General features: G+C 37.9%; 1 protein-coding gene across 2 annotated transcripts in view; it reads right to left on the bottom strand.

Moving 5' to 3' along the window:
- The window catches only part of USP24 (ubiquitin specific peptidase 24), a 140,929-nt gene that overhangs the window by 6,519 nt on the left and 111,500 nt on the right, over positions 1-22,910 (bottom strand). For both annotated transcript variants that reach the window (XM_081305687.1, XM_081305688.1), the window contains exons 52-65: positions 22,556-22,706; positions 21,244-21,339; positions 20,528-20,631; positions 18,780-18,893; positions 14,323-14,419; positions 11,881-11,997; positions 10,958-11,050; positions 9,110-9,212; positions 7,034-7,155; positions 5,961-6,074; positions 5,330-5,395; positions 3,331-3,397; positions 1,975-2,053; positions 625-700 (exon numbers count right to left, since the gene is read on the bottom strand). In XM_081305687.1, coding sequence (XP_081161813.1) covers positions 625-700; positions 1,975-2,053; positions 3,331-3,397; positions 5,330-5,395; positions 5,961-6,074; positions 7,034-7,155; positions 9,110-9,212; positions 10,958-11,050; positions 11,881-11,997; positions 14,323-14,419; positions 18,780-18,893; positions 20,528-20,631; positions 21,244-21,339; positions 22,556-22,706 — 1,399 coding nt within the window. The remainder of the gene's footprint in view (positions 1-624; positions 701-1,974; positions 2,054-3,330; positions 3,398-5,329; positions 5,396-5,960; positions 6,075-7,033; positions 7,156-9,109; positions 9,213-10,957; positions 11,051-11,880; positions 11,998-14,322; positions 14,420-18,779; positions 18,894-20,527; positions 20,632-21,243; positions 21,340-22,555; positions 22,707-22,910) is intronic.

Below are 22,910 nucleotides of genomic sequence, written 5' to 3'. Positions count from 1 at the left end.
TCCAGATGTAAACCATTTCTTAGTCTAGTAATAAGTCCACGCTACATGCTACCTTCCTGATATCGTCATTTTGCAATGATCTTTTTCACTGACAATATATAAGAAGGCCAACAGTAGCCTGGCTGTGTCAAGATACCTATCTACATCATTCACCTCATCTCCTCATACTGGCATTGCACCATCTCACACCATCACAAGAAGACTGAGTATGACAAGTATTTTAAGAGAAAGACACCATATTCATATAACTTTTGGGTACATTATCACAGCTGTTTTATTTTATTATTTTCCCCCTTTTTATTATTAGTTGTTATTATTAATTTCTTATTGTGCTTAATATAAAACTAAACTTTATTATACGTTTATGGGTCTGAGGAAAAACAATATGTACAATGTTAAGTACTACCTGTGTTCAGGTATCCACGAATACCCCCTGTAGATAAGGGGGACTATTGTATTGACACATTTAATATATACAAATAGATATTGACTGTACTAAAGAAGTACTTTAAGTCTGAAAATACTTTTGAGATCAGTTTACAAATAAGGTTTTGGAGATTCCCCTGATAAGATGTGCTGTTATTAATCTTTATATTATAGTTAGAAGAGTTCAGAATTGATTACCTTCTTCTGGAGCCACTGCACAGCCCAGCTCCAGTGGTGAGAATTTTCCTTAAAATATTCTTTAGCAGCAGGACACCTGGTGATCAGGGACATTTTTATTAATCAAGTGTTTTCTTTGAAAACATTCATGTTTAATCCATAGTAATTTTACTTTGAAAAAGTATCTTGCCACTTTCATTAAAATTCAGTTAACACCCGTGTTAAACTTCTATTCTGTTCTGGTTTGGTTAAGCAACATATTCCCAGGTTACACTTCAGAGGCAGCACAAGGTGCACGTGTGGTCAATGTCCATCCTTCTACCTCACTCTCATTCAGATCTATTAAAAGTCAAAGATGGAAAACAAAAATAAAAACCACAACAGATTGTATATTTAATAAATGACCTCTTGACATATCAAATTGGTCTTAATTTTTGTGCTCTGAATATGAAGAATGAGATTATGGGAAAAGTTAACTTGAAAGCATTGCTTTGTAAGCCCCTGCCACCCCACAACCTTCTTCATTTTTCTTTCCTGTCTAGAAAGCTGTCCATATTTGAAGACCGTACTGAAGGAGGGAAAAGAGGAGAGAGTCATTTTAGTTTTGGAAGATGAAAAGACTTATAGAGATGGCTTGTGATGATGGCTATACAGCTAGGTGAATGAACTTAATACCACTGAAATGTAGGTCTAAAAAGGGTTAAGATTAAAAAACAAAAAACAAAAACCTTTACTTTGAAGCCTATCAGCCTGTGTTTAAGTCCTAGCTCTGTGACTTTAGTTCCAACACTTAAACTACCCATGATAAATCCCATGATAAATGATTCCAAACCTTATGAAGTTGCTGCAAAGATTAAATAAGATAAAGCCAACAAAGTATTTCACACAGTGCTATAGGAGTTGTTTTTTTTAAAGTATTTTTATTAGTTGTCGATGTATCTTTATTTATTTTTTAATTTATATGTGGTGCTGAGAATTGAACCCAGTGCCTCGCAAGGGCTCTACCACTGAGCCACAACCTCAGCCTGGTATCACGATTTTGTTGATGGAGAGGCTATTAGAAATTGGGAACCCGGGGCCTAAGAGTTGGTAGCTGGATTGTATTAATGAAGGAGACCTCAGGGAGGTTTATAAACTCTGGCTCTTAACTTGAAAGCATTGCCTAGATTCCTCCTTCTGGTTTAGCTTTCTTTCTTTTCAAAATTCCGTAAGATATACTATTCTTTTAATACTCCTCCACATTTGTTTTGAAGATCACTTGTTGAACCTTCCTAGCAAGCATGTCCTGAGTCAGATTTTCTAAGATATAATGACAAGGCAGATGTTTCTGTTTTCAGTCATTTCATCCCTGAATTTTAAGTTTATACTTACTTTTGAGCAAGAGTTACAAGAAATTTGACACACTGGTAGCAGCGACTGCTGTCCACGTGATTACTGTGGTGCATCAAAGCTGAAGGAAGAGAAGGGACATTTTAATAATAAAGCACTGAACTGAAAATGGGTCCAAGTGATAATAAGTTCTCTTGTTTTAAAAATTTATAAACTATTCTGGCAAGCTGCAAGGGAATAACTTAAGTAAAAGCAAAGTGATGCCTATCTCAACGGCATGCCCCAAGTTCTAAGGTTAAAAAAACATACATTAAAAAAAAAAGGTATATGGTAATGAGTTTGACTTTCAGAAGAACTGAAATGGAACCATAATTTAAACTGGCTAATTATTCAAATTTTCCCATACATCACATTATTGAAAGTAGTTATAGTTTGATAAACTGAAAATTATGACATTAGTTCTGTTCAACAAAATATTTCTTGTTTTGCATTTTAGGGATTTAAAAATAAATAACCTGTATCCTTGCTCTTGATGAGCTTATTGATTTCTAAGTTTCAGAGAGCCTGGGTACTACTCTGACTACAGTATACTGTTACAAATGTGGGCCTGGAAAGCTACTGCTATAAAACTTTTTAGCCTGTATCTCCTTTCTGCAATAAAATGAGACCCTACATCTCCTCTTAATATAGTCATGGCCACCTAACCACACAGGTGTGTATTGAGTAATGAGTCACTAGGCAATTTAGTTATGTGTGAACATCAGAGTGAGTAGACACAAACAAAGATGGCTGCCACATCACTAGGTGACGTAATTTTATGTGACGCCGTTGTATATACAGTCCACTGCTAACAGAAATGTGAGTGGTACATGATTTCACAGCAAAATCCAAAGTGACTCTGATTAACTACAGTGGGAGAGGGGTATTTTTTTTAACTAAATTTTCTTTAATAATTTGCTTATTAAGCTATTAGCCTTCTGAAAAAAGCACTGGACTTCTATGAGTAGACAAATGGAAGCGTGGGCATATTCATACCACAAGTCAAACCTCAAACATACATCATGTTTTTGACAACATGCCAAGTCTGGGGTTTTAAGTTTTTCTCTCCTCAATTGCTGTTTAGTAGAGGAAAAATTTTTCTGCTTCAGAAAGTGATCTCTAGCCACAGCACTCCTGAGCCTTACCTAACCTGGGAAAATAGCTGCACCTTAATGACTAAAAGCAGGAGAAAGTCCAGAGTGGTAAGATCCTGGGGTTTTAATTCTCCCAACTAGGATGTAGAACCAGACTTGTAATGGACCAGTCACTCATCCGCACCAGGAAGCAGTGGGGGCAGGACTGCCAGAACAACTGTTATCTGAATATTTGCTGCAGACGCTTGTTCACTGGTATACTTGCCTAGTAATCCATTTTCTGTCTCAAACACAAATTTGACTCGCTCTACTTGTATGGGATCTTCAATGACCTATGAAGGGAGGAAACAAAGGTTGGCAAATGAAAGAAGAAACCTGTGTAATAGCCACAGTGCCTTCTTCGCCGCTCTACTAAAGAGATTCAGTTTCTAACATAACAAAACCCAATACTAACAAATGTGCATTGCCACATATTTCACACTTTAAACTGAGACATAAAAATATTAAGTAATATTTAAAGATCCATTCATTTCTAACTACATGTTCCTACCAACTGAATCTAAAATTCTCTAGTTTATAAGGACATGTTTCATGATCCTAAGGAAAAGAGGTTTATTCTCTAACTGACTTATTAAAAATGCATTTAAGTTTTGCTATTAGGCTCTAAAAATTGATGGGAAAGGTTTGGCCTTGCTATAGAGGGCTGAATCTATTTCACTTGTCACTGTATTTCTAGTACTTGGCACTGAATTATGCAGTATAATAAACTGTAGGGGTTTGTTGTTCGTCCTATCCTTGAAAAGCAAAAATCTTCCAGGTGTAAAGGTACCAGAACCAGGAAATAAAGGACCAGAAAGATGTAACAAATGGCATCCATGATGCATTTTCTTATTCTAAACCCTTTCAATGCATTCCATGATGCATTTTCTTATTCTAAACCCTTTCAATGCATTCTCTATGTCAAGACCTATTAAGCAGTGGGAATCTAAAGGAAACATTCAGATTGTCTTTAAGGAATCCCTACGCTAATCTCTCTCATTAGCTTACGCCAATCACCAATCACTATTGATTCTCTTTCCAAAGCACCTCTTCATCTGTCCCTCACTACCCTTCCTCCCTCTGCCTCTTCTTTGGTGCAAGCCTTGTTATGTCACACTCAGATTCTTGATGAACTCTTCTATGGTCTTCTAATTCCTAATCCTGCTTTCTCCTCCATCCCTAAAAAGATAGCCAGGGGAATCTTTCCAAAACAAACTGGGTCACGTCACTCTCCTGCTTAGAAGAGTTTCTGGTGCACCATCAATGACAGCCGGGATTGCAACTGAAATAAGCAAGGAGGGCTAAGGAAAGGTAAGGATGGTGAGAAACTGGAGACAACGGGCCTCTCCCAGGGCTTCTTTACATGCAGGAAATGGAACTAATAAGTCTAGATTACTTGACTTTTTAAGATAGGACAGAAATTAAAAAAAAAATATGAAGAAAACAAGTGTACAGGTAGAAATATCCAGGTGTACAACCAGTGGCCTATCGGAAAAAAATGCATACACCTTAGGATTAGGAGCAGAAGCCTTTTACAACCTGGTCTGAGTTTCTTTTCTCAAGTTCTGTTCAGTTCCCACCTCTTCCTCCAGTCATACTGTTAAAATCAAAGTGCTCCTCAAGAGTGTGTGTGGTGGAGAGCCTGGGCTCCGGGCCAATCACTTGACTTAGATGCTGACTCTGCCACAAACCCTGTATCTGCCAAAGGTGGCCTCAGGCAAATCACTCTACTTCTTTAAATCTCAGTTTCCAGTGATACAGTACTTTGCCAATTGCAGATGATTTTCACCTCCTGCTTTTCACATTTCTCAAATTGGAAAGTAACTCATAATTGAGCATATCTCATGGTTTCCTGGCTCTCTAAATATTTTTAACAGTTCATATCTATTCAATGGTGTCTAAGACTAGATGATTAGCAGTTTACCCTGAGGTAATCCTGAGGTTTAAACATGGTAACACTTGCACTGGTAGGTTACACACTGTAAGGGCCCCAACAGGGCTAATTATCATCCTTTACTCTTCCTACCTCTGCACTATAGTTTCTTGTGTATTTGCCTGGTTCCCTCACTTAATTGCGAGGTCCCAGAAAGCAGAGTTTTATGATATAAAAAGAACTCAAATAATGCAGACCAAATAAGGAAAAAATAATAAAATAATAACTTTATAATTATAGTGTTCTGACTTATAAATACCCAAATACAAGTGAATCAGAACATCTGACTTACCAATATCTCATGAAGCAGTTGAAATGTGTTCTTTAACTCATGGGGTGGAGCAGTTTCTAGTTGGTTCTGAAAGAGTATTTTTTGAAAGCATAAACATTCTAGTAACTTTTCGGTGGACAGCATATGGGAGTGGCAATCAACATACGGGATCCCACCCCTAGTTATACCACTGATTCATCTTGGGCAAGTCAACTTCCCTCTCTGGGTCTCAGTTTCCCCAAATGCTAAATCTGGGGACTGAAATAAATGCCCTCTTTCCAGCTTAACACTCCATGATAATTCACTGTGAAATTAGGGGGAGAGAGAATAAAAGGGGAGAATCTAAAGTCAATAAATAGACTGAAAAGTTCATTGTATATATCCTATTTTACTTTCTAGAAAATGCTGATTCATTACATGAGAATGCTTTGAGCTAAGTCTGCTTTGAAAAAGTATATTGAAAAGTCAGCTTATGAAGTAGAAAAATCTGCTGAGATAACTGGGTAAAGAAGGCAGGTTAATAAAACTCAGATTCCATTGTGCATTTTAATAAATTTATACATACAGAAAGCAAGAAACGACTTTGTTTTAATGCCACACTTCTGAGGAGCTTTTTCTATCTGGCTATCAACAGGGTTAACTCAGGTTGTACCTTAATGAAATGCAGCATCATGAAGGAAAAGTGCTCATTACAGAAGCAGCAGTACACCACCATCTCCATGAGGGCCAGGAGGGAGCCTGTCAGCTCTCGCAGGGCAAACATGACCTGGTGGGAGGACGAGAGGAGTGAGGCTTCTCATGCTTCAATTAATAGTTGAGCTGTCAATTCTGTCTTTAACTAAAATCTACCCAGATTTAAGAACATCAACATTGCCTCAAATCAGGGTTTCTTGTTAGCGGTCCATGGACAGATTTCAGGGTGTCTGAGGCTATCTGGGCATTTTATGGAATTCTGTGCAAGTGTGTGCTTTTTTCCAGGAGAGTCACTTTTCATTAATTTTCAAAGGTGAATGCCTCTGAATGATTAAAACAATCACTGATGCACTGTTGATGTAATTTTAAGAAGACAATATGGTATGCTGTTCATGGATTCATATACATGTAAATCATGTAAGGAAGACTAAGTTTGCAGGAGGGGTGGCTCTGGGTGTAAGGGGAGGCTTGGGCTGAGAATAGGCCACAGTGTATGCCTAATACAGGGCTGGGAGGAGCCACTCCCACACTCCAAGGTTCAAGAATACATGGGAACTGAGATGTGGTTCAGTGGTAGACTGCTTGCCTGATGTGTGCAAAGCCCCCAATGCTAAAACAAACAAATCAAGTATGGCTTTGAATTGTAGTATATTAGGACCTCGGATCTACAAAAGAGTGGGAACAAAACTCTGATAACGAAGTAAACTTTTAAACAGGTGAAGTGTCATTTACCTCCTCCTGGGCCCGATTCCTGGTTGAAGAGAGGGCCAATAATAGTCTCTTTTATTAATTTTTACTTATTCTTGTGGTGCTGGGGATGGAACCCAGGGCCTTGCACATGCTAGGAAGAGTGTTCTCCCACTGAACTACACCCAACCCTGATTTTATTTCTGTCAGATGTATAGGAAAGCATCACTTCTTCTCACAACAGTCCTACTCTTTATCAGAGTAACATAAAATTGAGCAACAAAAGGACTTTTTCTCAAACAGGAGAAAATAATAAACATACAGAGAAGAGGGTCAAGCACGCACCTCCAGCAGGTAGGGTTTCCCTTCAGACAGGAACAGCAAGGCCTCTACTTCCTTGTGGAGGGGCAGCAGGGGGCTTGAGGGAGCAATGCTAATAGGTGGCCTCTGTTTAAATATGCCAGGAGCTTCAGGGACCAAAAATAAAACACAAAACACACTTTTGGTGTTATTCCATGAAATAGACACCCACAGGGTGATGTGACTCCCAATATTCACATGCTCGATTGCTGGCTTCCTCCAGCCTGGCCCCTCACAGCCTAGAGGGGAGAGCTGATGATGGGACAAGAGGAGATGGTCACCTACTTCCTCCCAGCATGCCACAGCTGCAGTTGTACATTCCTAGTGATTCCCAAGAAAGACTTTCCAAGAGGTGAAAATATAAATAGTATATAAAAAAATCTTGGCAACTGCTCCCAAAGAGACACTGCATAGGACATTTTTGTTCTTCAAATAACTTTCCTCATATAATGACCAATCTATGTTGAAGTAGATCCAACCATATGGCAGGTGCCTATCTCTTTTCCAGAAAACCAAGGAAAATTGTCTGAACTCATGAAACGAGGCAACTTTGTCTTTTGATGGGAATAAGCCTGGGTTTAAGAAGCAAACTCTACCTTACAACTTTATAAGTGTTCTGCCAATGTTCTGTTAAGAGAAAGCTAGCAGCTTTCTGCCAGAAAGACACTCTGGGATTTTTATATTATTTTCTGCCTTTACATCTCACTGGCCAGAGGATATTACAACTCTACTCCTGGAGTTAGAGGCTTACATCACCCCTGAGTGCTGATACTAGCTGTGAGACCTTCTTGAAGTTACTAAACATCTTTGCATCTTAGTTTCCTCATTTACGTAAGGGTATAATACCCCTCTCATAGATTTGCTGTGGGTATTAAACAATAAATATAAAGTACCACATAAAAGAATGGCAACAGAAACCATTGAACACAGTCAGCTGCTCTGTTGCCTTATTACAGTTACTATCATCACAGCCTAGGAATGGTATAAAGTTGTGGTACATCAAGGTTAGGACATGGGATAATCATAACTTGTGTCTTTGTGTTTGTGCTACTGGTGAGTGACAAAATAGGGAATGCTATCACATCTACCTTATATTCAAATATGTTTTACTAATTTATATCTGAGATGCCCCCTCACTCTGTTTTACAAAGTACTTTAACATTTTATCTCATTAATCCTTATTAACCTTTTATGCTTTTAATATTTTTATTTTGTACTGAGGATCAGAAAGGTCTGGTGGCTTGATTAAGTTCACATAGCTAGGAGACTCCAAATCGTACCTTGGTTATTCTTCTCAAAATATAGTGAAGAATGAACTCTGAATTACCTTGTAATCCTAGAGTGCTTTAAAAAAACAAACATACAAATTCCTCCTATCCCTCAAAGGAATGACTAATTCATTTTGTGACTTCCTTTTGTGACAAGCTAGTAAAATAAGGTGAGGTTTAACATGAATTAAACAAAAATTTAAAGTGTTTGTTATGATTTGGATGTACAGTATTCCCAGTAAACTTATGTGACAGACAATGCAGGAATGTTCAGTGGTGAAATGATTGGATTATGAGAGCTATAATGTAACTGGTGGATTAACCCATTTGATAAATTAATAATTTCAAAGAACTACTGCATTGGGTGGTAACTATAGGCAGGTGGGGTGTGTCTGGAGGTCACTGGGGCACGCACTTGGTGTTTATACTTTATTTTTTGTCCCTGGCTCCTTGCTCGCTCTCTGCTTCCAGGCTACCACGAGTTGATAGCATTCCTTCACCATGCCCTTCCACCATGCCCTGCCTCATTTGGACCCAGAGTGATGGAGTTGACTGACCATAGAGTCACTGAACCTCTGAAATAATTAGTCAAAAATAACCTTTTTCTTTTGTAAGTTGTTCTTTTCAGGAATTATAGTCATAGCTATGAAAAGCTGACTGTTTTCCTCAAATATTCAATAGCCCATTGAAAAACAAGTAATATTCATGTAATTGCTAACATCAGTTTTTTCATGTTAGACAGATTCAGCATCTCTTCATGTTCCTGATGTATTAAAGACACATTAAAACTCACCAACATTCCTCTGGGAAGAGACATCTGAATGCAAGACAAGCAATGCTATTGTATTGTGAAGATTTCCAAATTCTCTTGCTTGTGCTGAACTCCATCGGCGTATCTGCCATCAGAGTAGAAAAAACATAGGTTAGTTAAGAGAAAGACTTGCTGGTTCATGTTAGCCACAATTATATCTCAATGCTGGGGTAGAAGAGGACAATGCACAAAGAAGTCACAAGCTTTAAGCTATCTTAAGTGTTGCCCCAGACACATTAACTCAGATTTTAAAACCAACCCATTCATGTGTATAATTTGGGTTCTAAGTATTCAGGACATGCAGGTAATTTTCCTATGCCTCAGGATATTGGGAAAACCTAAAGGCTGGATGGAGATAGGCCTGGCCCTGCCTCAGCTACTCAACTGTACTGTAAGAGAGCATGGATTACCCATAACAGTATCTGATCTCTTCATATAATGGCAGAAATAATGTTATCTGTTCTGTCTACTTTGTGGCTGTGAGAACCAAATGAAATATTAAAAATGAAAGCATTTTCAGAACTAGTGTGTTCCATAAATGTAAAATAGTACGCATTATATGTGCAATCAAATTACAGTGAATTGAATAAATCACCACTATCAATGGAATCCCTGAATCCCTATGAAAAGCCTGAAATGAAAAAAGCACATTATAAAAGTCCAACATCTAAATGCCCAGAGCATGCTACCGTGTCAGTACTTGTTTTATTTTATTTTTTTGATAGTGGGGATTGAACCCAGGGTCTCTTAACCACTGAGCCACATCCCCACCCCTTTTTTATATTTTACATAGAGACAGGGTCTCGCAGAGTTGTTTAGGGCCTTGCTAAGTTGCTGAGGCCGGCTTTAAACTCAGGATCCTGCAAGTTGCTGGGATTGCAGGCATGTGCCATTATGTCCAGCAATGTTTCTTTTTCTTTCTTTCTTTCTTTTTTTTTGTAACTACTAAAGAGTAAGAATATCAGTGTGACCTGATAGAAAGCTGAGAGTCATCCGGGTGGTAAGTCTTTCCCCTCAACAAAGAAAGGAAAACTGCCCAGGCAATTTAGGACACCCAGTGGAAAGGCTCTGGTGTGAAATCTCAGAGCTGGGTCTCAATCCTTGCCTGGCTGACACATTAGCTTTGTGACCTCGAACAAGCTACTTAATACCACTGTGCTTTAATTCTTGCCTGAGAATGGGGAAGAAATCACCCATTTCACTGAACAGTGATAAAGTGTCCACCACAAAGTGGCCTACTGTGTCTGATAAATAATAAGCACTCCATAAGCTGTACTTACCATCACTGTATGCTAACATTTTACATATTTTAAATCTATCAAACAAAAGAAATATAATGGATAGGAAGACATACCAACATAGAAATTTCAAACAGGCAAGTCATTTTTGGATACATCCAAAGCTTTTATAAAATAACTTTATTTTCTTTTGACTAAGAGTATTGTATCTGTAACGTTCTTCAGTTTACAAGCCCAACAACTTCACATTTGAATTCCAACCACCACCAAAAATATTCACAGCTCCAGAGAAGGAGGAAAGGACACCTAAAACCACCTATTCTTTGATGTATCTTGAACTCTGCCCTCTTTCTATCAGCATCCAACTTTCTCTCCTATGACACACTGTGACTGATATTCTAGTAAGTCACTTCCATGGGCTATTTTCAGTTGGAACTCTATGATGAAGTAAGTCAATGACCTCCAAAGATTTTTAATGTTTACACAGTACTAGTACCCAGACTCTTATGAAATTAAAAATACTGGTCATCTCCAAAGAGAAACAAAGTGAAACTCCTGGCCATTCCATTGGGAACATGAAAGCAGACATTACCTGATTGTTCTGTCGATTGGCCCCAAGGAGGAAGCTGATCATGTGCCGCAGTGCTGAGTGCCTTAGGAGAAGATCTCCCGCCCTGATACCCTGCTGTTTGAGACATTGAGAATGACAAATTATACTCCTACCCAGACAAAAAACTTGTTTTAAAATAATATAGTTTATTGAGAAGTTTAAAGAAGTCAGTTTTTTTTTTTTTTTTTTTTGGTATGTGTGGTATAAGGGATAGGAAACTAGGGGTTGCTCTACCACAGAGCTACATCCCTGGCTCCAAACTTTATTTTGAGATAGGATTTTGCTAACTTGCCCAGGCTGACCTCAAACTTGCAATCCTCTTGCCTCAGACTCCAAAGCTGCCTGGATTACGCACATGTGCCACAATGCAGGCTGGTCCATGTATTTTACATATAGCAAATACTTGTTAAAATCTAATTTAAAAAACTCTTGAGCCTTACTTACATTGTTTCATAGTGGCCACTGAACATACATGTAACCTCTAGTTTCTTTTTTTTTTTTAAATAATAATATTAGCTTTAAATTTTTATTTACTTATTTTAATTGTCAAATCAAATTGCACATACTTATATAAATATTCTATTTTGAAATATACATTGTTGACTAACTTACACATTACGATTATTTTGTGGCAACACCACCATACTCCCAAGGCCTGGGTAAATATCATTCCAGTCTCTGCTTTTATAACTACTAGTTTCAATGAGGACTACCACTATCAGTGATTAACTATACCTACTACTTGGATAGTCACAATTTTGCAAAAAATAATCTAGTAATTTAAAATTTGAAGAGGAAACATTCATAAAACTGTATCACACAGGAGGTATAATGTCTGGTCTAAATTTTTCCATGTACAAAACTTTCAATTTTAACTTGGCTGTATTAGAAAAAAATTCACTTACCTTTTGTACAAAAGTGTTGAACAGGAAAAAGTATTGAGCACAGTTTTTACAATTTTCTGGGACATCTTTATCCAAAAGAGCAAGCAGTACTTCCAGTAACTGATGAAGGCTTTTAAACTGGTTAGAGGAAAGAGAAAATTACATAAAGAAAAAGAATGTAAGATAGGTATAACAGGATTAATTTGAAGTAAACCATCATAAGAACAAAAGGAAACCGATATAATCCAGTCTCAGTTTCAGATGGATTTATGCTTTGGAGAGCAAAAACAGAATCATCAGTTTTATCTTCCAGGGAAAGACTGCTATTTAGCAATAATTAAAGGAAAGCTAGTTCTGTTTCCTCGATTTAGAGTGAAGGGCATGATTCTACTACCTAACGGTCACATTTTCTCCAGAGTCGATTCCTCCATCTCTTAAAAAGGTTTGGTGGAGTATTCAGGGGAGAGATGCTTCCAATTCCCTCCCTCCATATGCTGCTTCTTCACATAGTCACAGATGCAAAGAATAAAAACACAGACACAGGCAGAGGGGCTAGAAACCAAGCCGATGGAGCGAATGGAGAGAACAGCCTGACAGGATGACAACGGCAATACCAACTCAACTGGGAACTTACTTGAAAGCCCGCTGACGCCTCATGGAAAGCTTTGAAAAACATTTTATTTGTTTAGAAACTATTTTGGTTATGACATTGCTTCTTCTTTCCCTCCCACCCCAACTGTTTCTGGACAAGTTCCTAGAAATTTATCTGTGATTTGAACTTTAAGACCAGGCTAACTACTCTTTTTGGTTTAATCCTTTGAAGGTGGTGTCCATAAACTTCTGAAATATTCCCATCCATCCTGTCACACCCAGTATAAATACAGTGAAATTTAGCATTTAAACAGCACTTCATTTTCAAAGTACTTTCCAATATAAAGTGGGTGGCAAGAGGCATCATTTCCATTATGGGGAAAAACAGACATTACAATACATCAGCTAGGCATCAAACAGAATTTACTTAGGCAAATGGCTTCCATGCTTTTGTCCTCCCTTGCCTTTCCTTTCTACATGCTGTCTGCCCTTAGAGACTGGTGGGATGCCATAGCCTGACCCCATGTGCACAGAGACTGCACTAATTCTACCTTTTTCCTTCGTTAGGGTTGGTTGGTACACAGGAGAAGGAGAGTGAGATGGTCCTTGTGTTAAGGATTCTTGATGCATCTTAGAAAACTTCCATGGGGGTATCTGAGAGCAATGGCATTCAAATGGCCCAAAGCAGCTATCAATAACCTATTTTAGATATTCTACATCCAGGTATGGTTTGTTTGAATAATGGTTTGGTTACTTAAGTGGATAAGTAAACCACTGTCTTAGAGTAAACCTCAACTTCCTAATGATTCCTGGAATTGAGGGACAGTCTTCCAGGACCCTCCTGAATGGCATATTTGACTTCCTGTTCATCTGGACTGAGCAAGGCTCTTGGGCTTGTCTGGTCTAGCAGCATACCCTGGGTCAGGCAATGCTGAAGGAACTAAGTGCTGAGTTGCTAGGCACTGAATATGGATCAACATCTTCCTTAAAGAACTTACTTAAGATTGCAAAGCAAAGCCTACATCTGAATTTGAAGCAACAATTCCTAGAATTTGTTATTCAGTTCATTGAGAAACACTGCCTACAGACAATGTTTGTTAAGGAGCCAATTTGTTCTAAAAATAACATTTTTCAAAGTTTTCCATGTAGTGCCAGCTGTTTGAAACAGCAAACTTGGGAAGTAACTGCTGTATTTGAAAGGACTTAATAACAGATTGAAAAATCAGATTTATAAAATATACCACTTATTTTCCCAAGACTCAAAAATCTTTGGGGACGGAGGACAGGAATAAACACTACAGTTTGTTTTAGCACATGTGTTTGTGGAACTGTGAATCAGAAAATATACTACAGAAAATAGGGTTAGGAAGAAGAAGAAAAAAGTCAGAGGGACACAAACAAAGCTTAGGTAATAATAGAGATCCATGAAGGAACTATTTTGGTCAGTGCCCTTGGATAAATGGCATTACTTGGTTTGGTTTCCAACTGCAGGTTTAAATTAGAAAAGTAGTTTATGAGAAAGAGAAAAGGTCACAGGTGGCTCAAAATGCCTAGACTAGCGTCTAGACTCAGTTTAGTGGTTCAGAGAGGTCTAACACAAATGCTTAAGGGGTCTCTGAAGAGGGGTGTTCCAGACAGAAAATCCTGAAGCAGACCAAAGTGGACCTGAATCCCTAGCCTATCCTGGTTTCTAGAACATGACGAAAGGACAGAATGCCTTCTACCCTGGCATATATCAGAAGTCAGTTCACAGAAGGTGCACTTCACATGACAAAATGACCAGACTCCAATCCTAGGCTTTCTTATTATGTGCAATTGATAACATTTGGTAAAAACAGAATGTATAAATAAAATGTCTGAGATGAGACTGACCTTATCCTGATAAAACAAGGCACTGTCTAAGGTTTTCTCCAGAATGGTGGCCACGGCAACTCGTACTTCTCTCACGCTGCACTCCAACAAGAAAATCCTCAAATAAAGAAAAATGTGATGTAAAAACAGAATACAATTTTGCAACCCCAACCTGTCCAACAAGGCTCCTGCCTAACAGCCAATAAGCACAATTACTTGGAAGTGCTAGTTCAGGTCTCTGGAAAGCCTTAGCACATACTCACAGGCAAGTGGGAATTCCTGAGGTCACTCCACTATTGCTCGTTCCTTCAATTCCTAATGCTATATAGTGTCAGAGAAACAAAGCACATTCAAAATCCACTAGGATTCTAAGTGGCAACTATAAAGATGCTTCAAAGATAACAAATACTCTGGTAATATTTAGCTTTAGGAATTTGAGCAGATTCAGGTCTAATTCCTCTGGTAAAAGGAGCTCTGAATACTTCCTATGGAGACACCAAGAGAATGCCCCAGAATGTGGGGCACCCTGTAGAGAAATGTCAATCTCCCCCCAAAATAAATGGCAAGACAAAGAAAGGGGTGGTGGGCACAAGGAAGTATTGAAGATTAAGTCTTAAAAGATATAAACCAAGGCAACATATGGACACTAGGGGCATCTGGACTTGCAAAAACCTGATGGTAAAATAAAAAGTGGGAGAAAGTGGGAGATATCTGAATATAGAAGGTAAAATGTAAAATGATACAAAGAAATTATTAATTCTTTTTGGTGTGGTAAAGTGCTTGTATTTTTTCAAAAACTCTACCTGAGAGAACGTGTGTTGAAAACTCAGCAAATGGTATGACTGAAATTTACTTGGGGGTGGGGTAGGGAAGTATATACTGGCAAAATGTTGACAACTCAAGAATACATGAGTTGGGGCTGGGGATGTGGTTCAAGTGGTAGCACGCTCGCCTGGCATGCGTGCGGCCCGGGTTTGATCCTCAGCACCACATACAAACAAAGATGTTGTGTCCGCCGAAAACTAAAAAATAAATATTAAAAAATCCTCTCTCTCTCAGTCTCTTTAAAAAAAAAAAAGAATACATGAGGGAATTCATTATTTTGTCAATTTCTGTGTATGTTTAAAAATTTCTAAAATAAAAAACTTAGAAGATAGGGCTGGGGATGTGGCTCAAGCAGTAGCGCGCTCGCCTGGCATGCGTGCGGCCCGGGTTCGATCCTCAGCACCACATACAAACAAAGATGTTGTGTCCGCCGAGAACTAAAAAATAAATATTAAAAATTCTCTCTTTCTCTCTCTCCTCTCTCTCTCTGTCTTTAAAAAAAAAAAACTTAGAAGATATAAACCATCCTTCATGTTAGTAGTCTTAGTTTCTTTAGATCAGTTTGTAAGCAACTTTTATTATTATTTTTTTCAATTATGACTACATTTACAAATTACCTAAAAAAAGGACATCAGAGGTGCTGATCTAAAAGATAAAACTTTCCTTATATTTAGTCACTGAACTGTTACAAAATCTGAAACCTTTTGAGGGTTAGCATGACACCACAAATATTCCACATCACGAAATTACTTCATGCACAAAATTATTTTCAGGCTCTGTGTATAAGGTATATATAAAACATAAATGAACTCATGTTTGGAATTAGGTCCCCTCCTCAAGATACTTTATTATGTCTATGAAAATGTTAACAACAATAATAACAAACTCTGAAAACAGTTCTGGATAAGGGCTACTCAACCCGTATAGTATGCATTGATTATTTTTTTTAATTTCTATTTTTAAAATATATATTTATTTTTTAGTTATAGGTGGACATGATGTCTTTATTTTACTTTATGTGGTGCTGAGGACTGAACCCAGTGCCTCATGCATGCTAGGTGCACGCTCTACCTTTGAGCCACAATCCCAGCCTTGCATTTATTTTTTTATTGTAATGACAACATAAGATATCTTAAAGGTTCTAAAAATATAAGTAACTTTAGGGAAAAAAATTTCAGTTCTTTAGACATATGAACTCATAGCAATTGATAGTGATAAGTAATTAGTCCTTACAATAAAAAACTAGATAATTCACTGGATTTCTGACTATCAGGAAAATTAAGAACTAACATAGCTGGACATGGTGGTGCGCATCTGTAAACCCAATAGCTTGGGAGACTGAGGCAGGAGGATCATGAGTTCAAAGCCAGCCTCAGCTAAAGCAGGGCCCTAAGCAACTCAGTGAGACCCTGTCTCTAAATAAAATACAAAACAGGGCTGGGAATATGACTCAGTGGTTAAGTGTCCCTGAGTTCAATTCCCAGTACCAAAAAACAAACAATAAAACATATACTACCAAAGGAAGATGGAATATCTCAGGAGTTATTCAAAAGCTAGTCTGCCTTGATATAAAGGAATGAATAAAATATTTGCTGTTCTTTCCAAATGGATCATCATTCTATGACATTCTAATGCCTGACACAATGCTCAGGGGTCCTATTAGGAAGTTATTTTGGAAATGAACTGGAAAAATGTGTCAAAGATTATTTGTATTGCAAATTCTAAAGAGACAGGCATATAACATTTCAAAGATGCATTTCTGAGGTCACTATGAGCTACATGAATACATGCATGTATAAAGAATTACCTGAGGGCCTGTTATATGCCAGGCTCTTTGCATACAGTAATGGAACCAAATAAGACTTGGCTTCTCCCTTCAAGAAGCCCAAGGTTACTGGGGAAGAGACAGGCAAAACCAGAGAGAGCAGACTAACAGCAAAAGCCTACTTTAGACTGGGTGATCAGGGATAGCCACTCTGTTATTTTAGTTGTTCTGAAGGAGAAGGCAAAGAAGAGAGGGAGCAATGTTTCAGAAAGAACAAAGACAGGTGCAAGGGTCTGTAGGTAGGTGTGTGTGTATGTGTGTGTGTGTGTATGTAAGAGAAAGAGGGAGAGAGGGAGAGAGGGAGGGAGGGAGGGAGGGAGGGAGGGAGACACAGGAATGGACTCAGCACATTCAATGAATCAATAAGCCATGATGGCTAGATCTTGATCAGCAAAGAGGAAGAGGTGAACAAGGCAAGCTTTGAAGGTCAAAGACTAGATCAAGTAGGACCTTGTGGGATACATAATGATTTTGGATTTTATTATAGTGCAATGGAAATCTAATGAAGAATTTTGAAGCAGAGAAATAATACAATCTAATTTATTTCAAAAAATACACTTCTGTTGCTGAATGAAAATAATTCAGAGGGAAGAGAAGTAGAAACATCAAAAAAACAGAGATACCCAGTAGGTAAATGAATGTCTGGAGCTCAGACTTGGAGATAAAGGGGATATGGGATTAAGAGGTGCATTTAGGGATGGGCATGCAGCTCAGTATTATAGCAAGTGCCTACCATGCACAACAAAGACTCTGGGTTTGATCCCTAATATTGCAAAACAAAACATAACATTCTAATTAGGTCTCTAACTTATCAGACCAATTGCCTAGTGGGAAGGCACATGCATTTCTAAAATCTTCATTGTGTGTTTGGTTAAATGAAGACATACCAGAGCATATCTACATAATGACAAAGTGACCTAGTGGAAAATTCTAGAAGTTAGAAGATGTAAGAATGGGAGCTGATCATTAAATGGCCAACTTCCTTGAAAAGACCTGCCCATATAGAGATTTGTTTTGAGAGAAGAGATGCTTCTTCTATAACAGGAGGAAAACAGAGGATAAGAATAGACTCCAGCAGGTGTGTGGAACTTGCCACTAGTGCTCATTTGTTAATCTCTTCCTTCTTAAACTAGGTTACTAGCTAGAAGTAGAATGAGCTAACTGATATCTGATGCAGAAGGAAGAGTCCACTGGGGGTAAAGAAGACAGGACATTATCCCACCAACAGTGAAGGTGCTATCTGGCTCCCATATGAATGCTGAATTACCCAAAATTAAGATAGCTGATGGAAAAGATAGAGAAGCTGACCTGAGTGGTGGAACATCTTGTATTTTTATTAGAGAAGGCAAATGATTTCTTTTTAAAATCATAGGCAAAAGGCAAGTGTACTATTGTAGGTAATATACTATGGGTAAAATTCTTAGAAATAACTTTTTAGGCATAATCCAAACCCTGTTGGACAATAACTGGACTATGTAGTAATCTCAGACTGAATATCTATTTACTTGCCACCGAACTGTGAGTCCCTGGGGACCCTTGCACTCTTCCCCTGTTGCCACAGCAGGGTTTGGGACCTACTTCCCTGAAAGCACATGGTGGGCCATCTACCTCACTCTCTCCTTGCAGTCACTGAACACTTGCCTGAGTGTAGCTCAACGGAGATGATTTTGGAGTAATCTGAATAATTTCCTCACTGCTTCAGTAAAGAGAGTTTAAAATGGGCTCCAAACAAAATAATTTTGAGTTGGAATACAAAAGGTTACAGGAAACTTCACTTTTTAATCACAGAGACATGAATTTCTTTAAATTAAAAGAGCCTGACACTTACTTTATCAATTCTCGTCCTTCAGAACTAATAAAATATTCAACAAGCCACTGACAAGCATCAAAACTTTTTGAAAGTAATGCTTCAATAGTAGCAATCCATTCTTCAGTGTCAACCCTTTAAAAAAAGGAAGGAGCAATATTAGGTCCCAGCAGATAACTCCAAAGAATATTACTCCAACCCACCTACCTACCTACCAAGGGTAGGAAGGAAGGAGGGTAAGTTAAATATTCAGTGACTACCCACTAACACAGCTCAATATATCCCAGGAGCCAGTGGTTTGACACCTCCTCTCCTCTATGGACAGAAACAAGTGAAGATGCTTAAATCTCAGACTTTAATTGTTCTCTTCTGTATCTTCATCAAACAAGTTCAACTGCAAAAAAGACCAGACATATAGCACTACTTGGCACAACTAATTTTCATTAAAAAAATGCCCACTTTTGGAATAGCTTAAATTGATGTTTTTATACTTTATTGTTACAGACATCAATGTCCTACTTTTTAAAGTAAAAATATTTGGGCTGAAGCCAGGTAGATCATGAATTCAAAGCCAGCCTTAGTAACTTAGGAAGACCCTGTCTCAAAATAAAAAATAAAAAGGGCTGGGGATGTGGCTTAGTGGTTAAGTGCACCTGGGTTCAATCTCCAGTTCCAAAAAAAACCAAAAACAAAACCAAAAAAACAAAAGACTAAAAAGATGACATGACTATATTACGCATGGCCTCAGAATTCTGAGTTCCCCAATATCCCCAAACAGTAAATATAAATAAATCAGAAATTCAGTGCCACATATAGATGCCATGAAAAATTTCACAAATGTAAGTAATGAAGTAAATGTCCCTAAGTGATCCTATGTAGGCATTAAAAGAAAGGAGTATGTTCTTTCTTCTTTTTCAATCAAAAATAAGGACTGAGATCAATCAATATACAGATTGTTGTTACAAATAGAAATGCAGCTGCTATTATATTTGTTTTCTTCTCAAAAGTTGAACTGAAAAATCTTTCTCCATACTTTCCTATCCTTGGGTAAGTTCACTGTGCTAGCGAAAGGGGAAAGACAGAGAACTCAATGTTCTTCTGACTCTTACTTGGTCTCCTCACTTGGAATCTCCCCTTATTCTAGGTATATCCTGCAAACCACTGCTCAACTCTTTATCCCTCACTCCTTTATTCATAGAAGAACTACTTACCTAGAACACCATTCCAGGTGCTGGAGAAAAGAGCCCGTGATGAGTAAGATGCAAGTGACGTCTAGAGTTCCCCGGGCATCACTCTGAACATGCAGCCCAGTTCCCTACTCTGGCACACAATTGGGTGCCAAACCAAATGTTCAGTCTCAGCTCAATAAGCCCTTTTTCAAATACTAGTAAAACACAATGAACTATACATTCACAGTTCCTTAGCCAGGTCTTGTCTGTTATATGGGTTCTTTTGTCTGTCTAGAATGATTTCTATTTTTGCCTTTCAAAATTCTCTGAGAACATCAACCAATGTCTTTACGACTAATCTCTGGATACGATTTTGCCCAATTTCCAGAGGTATACTTAATTTATACCTTGCATCAGTTATTTCTTTTTCTATTTTTTATCTGTCTTTCCCATTAGACTAAAAATTTCTTATAGAGACCCTACCTAGTCAGCTGAGTATGTTAGCTGCCATCACAACATTTTGAAAAGTTCAATACGTAAATTCAACTTGAATTAACCAGTGCCTTCTATCACAACAAACTATCAAAATCCCATTCTTACCTGAGTTTTTTCTTTGTCCGTAGGTAAGTTTGAAAAAGGAATTGAATGGCAAGCTGCAAGCTCACCTTTGCCATGCAAGGATAATATGGATGCTTTAATTTAGTCTAAGAGAGAAGGGGAAAATGAAAGGCTATTTTACAGATGATTACACATTACTATGAACTGAACTATGACATACATGATAAAGTTAAATAAGAAAAATCTAACCAGTTCATTGTAGAAAATGTTCCATTTAAATTTCAAAAAAGGTTAAGAGAAGAGATCCTCCTCATTTTTTTAATGAAGTCCTCTCAAAACAGACTTCAGACCACAAGATGGTCTGTAATCAAATGACTTGGAATATTTTTCCTTTTTGGCAAATTTTAATAATGGTAACTCAAGAAAAAGAAGTACTTGTGTTAATTTTGAGTCTGGTAATATATGATTACAAATTAGGAAGAGTCAATCTTTACGAAGTCCAGTAGCCACTGATATGACAACCTCAGAGCTACTTTTAGATTCTCGACAAAATCTAAACAAGGATACTTTAAAAAAAATCCCGTATGTGAACACCTACTTACAATCTTCATTATACACCCCCAATACCACCTTCATTTTAATATCACCCAATAAGTGACACATTTACATGAAGAACTTTGTGCATCTAACCTGAATGCTAACAACTGAGAGTGCAATCCTTTCTTATTTCTTTAGTAATGATATAAACACCTACTTACAGCATTCAGTGAGGCTAAAGACAACACAAAACTGAAGTAATCACTGCTGTATACATCTCTATTCTTCATAAACTTGAGGTTTTCATCTCTCACCATCTGCAAAAAAAAATTAGTAAAACTTTTAAGAAACAGTATTCAATATGTGGAAGATATTTCTAGTAAAATATTTAGGTAAAAAGGGTTTGTACAAAATAAATTACAATTCCCTTTTCTCAAGCTTTGCATTTTGAAAAAACAAGAGAGAAAAACCTTCCTTTCAAATATAAGATGCTGTAAAGGGTGTTCCTATCATTCATTACCAAACCCTTTTGGAAATTTCAGGAAAACCACCATATGAAAGACAAAATAAATTCTACCCTGAAATTCTGGGTAGGAAGTTACAAACAAAGCTTTCCCGAGACCAAGGAACTCCATTCCTACTTGTCAGATGGCTCACTTCTATCTTAATTAAAGACTGATAGTTTTGAAATTCTTTGGTTCTGGCTCTTTAGCCTTTGGTTATTCATTCATTCATTCACATTCATTGGTAGTGGGAATTCATTCATTCATTGGTCCTGGGGATCTGTCTAATCTATATCTATCTATCTGTCTGTCTGTCTGTCTATTTATTAATACTGGGGATTAAACTCAGGGACACTGAGCCACATCTCTACCCCTTTTTTGTACTTTATTCAGAGACAGGGTCTAACTGAGTTGCTTAGGGCCTCGCTATTTTGCCGAAGCTGGCTTTGAACTCATCATCCATCTGCCTCAGCCTCCTGAGCAGCTGAGATTTACAGGTGTAGTCCCACTGTGCCCAGCAAGTGTTTGGATATTTAGTATATGAAATCACAACTTGGAAAGAGGACATACTGAACTTAAACCCTTGCTCTGTGACTCCTTTTCTGAGCCTGTATTTCCATTGGAAAAATGGGAGTAAAACCTGGTACACTACAAGAGTCTTTTAAGAATTAGAACAGGTATTCAATCAACAACAGTCATGACTGCCAAAATATTCTCACCCAAACATTTTAAGCCTCAACTTGTTTTTCTCTCCAGATAAAATAAGCTCATTTCATCAATGTGTTTCTCTACTCAGGGACAATGCTGGACAATCTTTAGGATGTATTCACACTGTGTTCTTACCACTGTGCTACAAGCTCTACAGCCTCTATCACCTGGCACAAAAGACTCAGAAGGCAAGCGGGGAGAAGAGGTGGAATGAAAGGAATAACAAATCCCGAGGGTAGCCAGCAGGAGTGCTCTCTGAATCTACAAGATAAATACAACACGTACCTGGATTTTCTCCTTAGACTGTTTACATGATTCTTACCTGGTATATTCGAGCAGGCATTTTCTCCACAAATAGTCCTTTCTTCTCACCTTTCTTAACCAGCTTGGTTAGAATGGAGAGGCGGTCATTGTTAGGCCTATGGGGCCGTGGAGATGACTGAGGTGAAATCTCTGGTGAAGATGGAGCTGACCTGAAAGATGGAATAGCTATAGTTTTAGTAGTTATTAAAACTTGCCAAACTCATAAACAGGGCACTAGACTTGATTGAAAAAAAAATCTTGGACTGGGGCTGTAACTCAGTGGTAGAGTGCTTGCCTAGCATGCAGGAGTCCCCAGGTTCCATTCCCAGCATCATAAAAAATAAAAAATAAAAAAAGAAAAAAAAAGTATTGAT

The sequence above is a fragment of the Spermophilus citellus genome (genome assembly GCF_964194105.1).
Source record: "Spermophilus citellus genome assembly, chromosome: 9".
NCBI classification, from domain to species: Eukaryota; Metazoa; Chordata; class Mammalia; order Rodentia; family Sciuridae; genus Spermophilus; species Spermophilus citellus.
Note: the sequence above shows the minus strand (reverse complement) of the source record. Positions and strands in the feature narration are given on the sequence as shown.